The following is a 5346-nucleotide window of genomic DNA, read 5'->3' as shown; positions in this document are numbered from 1 at the left end:
GCAACCAAAATGCTGGCTTGCATCCATAGATGCTTCTCAAGCAAATCCCGGGACGTCATTCTCCCCCTGTACTCGGCCTTAGTGAGGCCGCAGCTGGAGTACTGTGTCCAGTTTTGGGCTCCACAATTCAAAAAGGATGTGGAGAAGCTTGAGAGAGTCCAGAGAAGAGCCACACGCATGATCAGAGGTCAGGGAAGCAGACCCTACGATGACAGGCTGAGAGCCCTGGGGCTCTTTAGCCTGAAAAAGCGCAGGCTTAGGGGTGATCTGATGGCCACCTACAAGTTTATCAGGGGTGACCACCAGCATCTGGGGGAACGTTTGTTCACCAGAGCGCCCCAAGGGATGACGAGGTCGAATGGTCACAAACTACTTCAAGATCGTTTCAGGCTGGACATAAGGAAGAATTTCTTTACTGTCCGAGCCCCCAAGGTCTGGAACAGCCTGCCAAAGGAGGTGGTTCAAGCGCCTTCATTGAACACCTTCAAGATGAAACTGGATGCTTATCTTGCTGGGATCCTATGACCCCAGCTGACTTCCTGCCCTTTGGGCGGGGGGCTGGACTCGATGATCTTCTGAGGTCCCTTCCAGCCCTGATGTCTATGAAATCTATGAAAGGGTCTGTAGCTGGAAGGTCTAAGCCTTGAAGAACCAGCCAGCCCAGTTTCAAAGCACAGCGTGAGCTAGGGAAAGGTAATTGTTGAATTTATGTTGGACCATTTTGTTTTGAGGTTTGCTGAAGATCACTAGGTGCAACCAATAAGTGATGCTCTCAAGAAAGGACCTGAATACATCAGAGGTATGGTGTTTAACCCTTCCTAGGCTGAAAAAACAAGCCAGCAGCATCCCTCAGCAACATTGATTTTAGACTCATATTTCTCAATAAAACCATCACTCTTGCCCTCCTGTTCTGTTGCCTGAAAACACAATACAGAATGGAACCAGAGACTATTACCTTAAGCTACCAAACAGCAGAACCACAAATCTTTGCCCTGAAAAATGGCAGTGTGGGCTGACCCTATTAATGAGTTAAGAACAGGGCACAGAAGTTGAAACTGAAAAACTGGACTTGGTTATCCTATTCAAAGCATCACAAAAATCAACACCCTGGAACTCTAATCCCTACCAACCCGCTCCATACAAAGGGAGAGATTGGGGTGGAATTCCCGTCAAGTGGTGTTTCTTCCATGGTAAGGAATGAAAAATTGGCATGAGGCACTTGATCGGTGAGCGTTACCCTCTGCAGCTGTCCAGAGAAGAAGCAGACACCGAGTGCATTGAGGACTGTGTGCACACAGAGCCCCTTGCACACTCCTTCCTCCACAGTTGAAAGCTTACAGCAAAATGACATTGTATCAGGGAGCTGAGAGCCCGAGAGACAGCAAAAAACTCAGTTCCAAACACCAGGTGCAGCTCAAGAGGGGTTATGACCTTTGTTAACACAGGAAAGGCTGGAAAGGCCGGTTCTCCAGCATGGTACTAGCAGTCACTGGGATGGGGCAACAGACAACCAGGGGAGAGGGGAGGGGCAATTCAATCAGTGACCAACCTTTTAGTTATGAAAGCTGACCCCAACTAACCTCTCTCGTCCCTATACAAAAGGGGAGGGAAGGAGGGAGCCAATCTGTAAGGGTCAGAGTATAATCCCATTCAGCTTCAATTGGTTTAAGTAGCATGAGACCATCCCAGGTACTACCAGAGATAGTGTGGTATAAGCAGGGCTGTTTTGAGGATAGTGTGACAAGCTCCTATATGACCAGGTCTCTGGCCAGGCCAGTGTCAACACTCTCCTTGGTGAAACTGGTCTGAAGGCAGAGGACTATGATGACAGCCTCACACAACAGTCAGACCACAGGAAACCAGCCAGACAAACTGCTCAGTGGGATTTAGCACAGGGTAGGCATTTCTGTGAGAAGCACATGAGAAGCTTGGCTCATTGGGAAATGAGGGGAAGTGTTTCATGGGACATTAACTAAGAGGCAGCAGGGTGTAAGCTGTTCTCCAGCTGGGAAAGGGAAGCCACCCCTCCCCCATGATGCAGAGCTGCACAATCGGCCAGGTGCAACGGGGGAGGGTCACCCTCCTCTGAGGCATCAGGTAATGACCTCTGCTAGAGGCAGGATCTGGATTACATGAGCCATGGGTCTTGACTTGGGGAAGATGTTTTTATGGTCCTGCAACAAAGTTATATCACTGATTAAACCCTTTGGGTTTCAACTCTAGCTGGCCAGGGCAACATCTATTCTCTCCGCAACTCATCCTCCCCTTCAGGGGTTAACTTACGGCAATCCTGTTCATCAGAATCATCTTCACAGTCATTGTCTCCATCACAGACCCATGAGCGGCGGATGCACTTCCCATTGTCACAGTGAAAATCCAAGGGGGAGCAAGTAGGCAGCACTGCAACACCAGAGAAAGAGATAACTTGATATATGTCAGCAGCAGGGTCTCTCCCACTCCCAGTAATGAGGGCCAAACTCTCAAAAAAGGCAGCGAAGGTAAGTTTCAGGCTATTGGGAAGAGCCAGTGCCTGGAAATATATGGATAGGCTGTATGGCATCACCTCAGGGATTCCACCAGCCATGATAGAGGCACAGCCTCCATGATATTGCGGCACATGCCCTAATCAGCTCCTTTTCCCTCTCCCCTCTCTTACACAAGGAAATCCTCTACCCATCCTAGCATTCTTTGCTAAGAATGGGGATACCATGCCATCCTTCTAGAGCGTGGGGTTTTCAACTTTTTTGGGTTACCCCTGGTGGCCAGTCGAGGAGGAAGGAGTCCCCCGGCAGCCAGTTGATGAGCGGCGGGTTTGGGAGAGGTGTCCCCCGCAGCCAATTGGAGAGTGTGCCGGTGGCGCAACAGTGGCAGAAGTGGCAGCAGCACGGTGACAGCCGAAGTGCCGAGTACCCCCTGGGCCATCCCAAGTACCCCCAGAGGTACGCATACCCTTGGTTGAAAACTCCTGTTCTAGAGAGACTTGTGAGCTAGCTACACTGGCAAAGCTGGAATTTGAGGGAGAGCATAAGCCCAGCCCCATCCTTCCATCGCAGATGAGAGGAACACTTAGCTTGGGGAGAGTCATACTTTCAAGTGCTGCCAGTTGCAGAGGGAAAGGGTCTGTATGAGGCTCAGCTCCCAACAGGTGTGTTCTCCCAAGAACAATGTTACCACAATGATAAAAAGAGAAGCAGAGCTGGGAGAAGCTGGGTTGCTGAAACCCTTTCATCCCAGCCCAGCCCAGCCTGCTGATAGCATCTCCCATCTGTTGTCAACCAGGCCAGGCCTGTTCTGCTATGCTCCTTCATCCTCCTCTGCCAAATGCATGTTGGGGAGGAGGGGGGAAGGGAGGGAATGGTTGACTACAGTGGCCACACATCAGAGAGAGAGGGGAAGGGGCAAATGCCCTGCTGGCTAGACAGGACACACTGCCTGGCTATGCTTTCTACCTTTCCAGCCAAAGCCCAGAACTGCTGCCAACATCCTATGTAACAGGTGCCCTAGGGGATATCCTACTTAAATCAAACCCACCTGGAACTGTAACAGGATTAGAAACTCAGCCTAGAACAGTACCCTTGAAGCTTCACAGAGCCCACAGGCTCCAGCCCTCACAGCTTTACTAACTCTCCAAACAAGCCTCTTAGTACAGGGATCAGCAATCTTTTCAGGCTGTGAGCCACACTGACCCAGCTTGGGTCAGAGAACTGGTGAGTGACAGGTGGGTGATAGGACCCAGTTGCTGTCACCCTTTTTTCCAGCAGCTGCAGAGGGATAGCACCCATTGCACCACTTTTCCCCGTGCTGGCACAAGAAGAGTGGTCATAGCCAGTGCTTGTCCCTATGGCAGCGGGGGAAAGTGACTGTTGCCAAAACTCCCCTGCTGCCCAGAAAAGCACTCTCCCCATGCCACTCTGAGGAAAAGCCGTACTAGCAGTAGTGGTGGCAGCTGGGTCCCTCTCTCTATGTGCCCCCCTGCCTCTGACTCAAACTGGGTCAATTCAGTTGCTGAAGCCCCATGTCTGTGGGCCAAGATCATATGGCTCCACGGGCCGGAGCCAGCATGCAGGCTGTATGACCCCTGTCCTGCTAGGACTTGGAGCATGCAAATCCCTTTGTAATATTAACATGTTAGAGAAAAAAGTGTCTGTCCTAGAAAATTCCCAACCCGATGGCACTACAATGTAAAAGACCCAGGGCCCCTTCATCTGAGGCAGACATGCCATTTCCTTCTTTTTAAGGGAAGTTTCCAGTCCTTTTGCTGTGTTTCTCCTCTCATCTGCCCCTTGGGATAAGACTTGTCAAAAAAATGCAGCCTTTCATCATAGGCTGCACCCCAAATCCCCAACATGAAGGCCCCTCTGCTCCTCAGCCTCTTGATGCTTTCTTTCTTTAAGGTATTTCTAATGCACTATGCAAAAGAGAATGCAAATGCTGATTATGCTTCTCTGACCAACCAACCATAGACCCTGGGGCTTCCCACCTTCCAACTTGTTCTCAGCATCTCAAACTCTTCCAGCCTTAACCCCCTTCCCTACAGCTCTACAACCACATGGGATTGGGTACTGCACACAGGGTTTGGAGTTAGAAGGGCCCAAAGTCTAACCTGACCCCAATCTAGTTGCGTAGCACTTAAAGCCTGTGTCTAGTTATCAAGTGTGTGAAATACAGTTATATAGACGTGTTGGGGGTTCAAAGTGAAGTGTGTGTTGTTGAAAAGACCTTTCATGATGGATGTTTCACCAACCTCTATAGAGGACATTGCACAAGCTACATGCAAAGGATGGAAAATAAATGCAAGATAAGTAGGCCAAGGTGACATGAAAACACCCTGACAGTCAGATGTCTCAGACTATAAAGCATTTGCCCAAGGGAAGGGATAGAAGTTACACTGCATACAACATTAAAACTGCTCTGGGCAGAACATCATAGCACTGTCCCCCTGGGAAGGAGAGTGGAGGATCCCAAAAGCTTTTCTAACTTTAATGCTGTGTCCCCTCTCCCAATGCAGCCTCAATACACAGCGCACCACCAAGACCTTTCCTGGTCTCAGTTGCAGTTTTAAGGCTAAAACCATCCCCCAGCATTCACATTACTGTCTGTTCTCCCCACTCCCAGCGTGACTAATCACCAAAGGGCTGCACAGGAGCCGCCTGGAAGAGCATTTGTATGCTGACTCTCCGGGGGAGAATTCTTCAAGCTCCCCGAGGGGTAGGCCATTAGCACTGGTTCAGAGCAGATACTATTATCCCATTGAACTGCTTCCCTCCGTGAGGTAAATGCACAAAATAAAATTCCACCCCTACGGGGAGAAGTTCAACCAATTTCATACTTTCCATAAATATGAAA

At 49.8% G+C, this 5346-nt stretch overlaps 1 protein-coding gene across 1 annotated transcript in view; it reads right to left on the bottom strand.

Annotated features, from left to right (window-relative positions):
* The window catches only part of LRP4 (LDL receptor related protein 4), a 67160-nt gene that overhangs the window by 40205 nt on the left and 21609 nt on the right, over positions 1–5346 (bottom strand). The window contains exon 3 of the mRNA XM_025207911.1: positions 2284–2400. Coding sequence (XP_025063696.1) covers positions 2284–2400 — 117 coding nt within the window. The remainder of the gene's footprint in view (positions 1–2283; positions 2401–5346) is intronic.

Source organism: Alligator sinensis, unplaced genomic scaffold (assembly GCF_000455745.1).
Source record: "Alligator sinensis unplaced genomic scaffold, ASM45574v1 scaffold592_1, whole genome shotgun sequence".
Classification (NCBI taxonomy): domain Eukaryota; kingdom Metazoa; phylum Chordata; order Crocodylia; family Alligatoridae; genus Alligator; species Alligator sinensis.
This window is presented reverse-complemented; position numbering and strand designations above follow the sequence as displayed.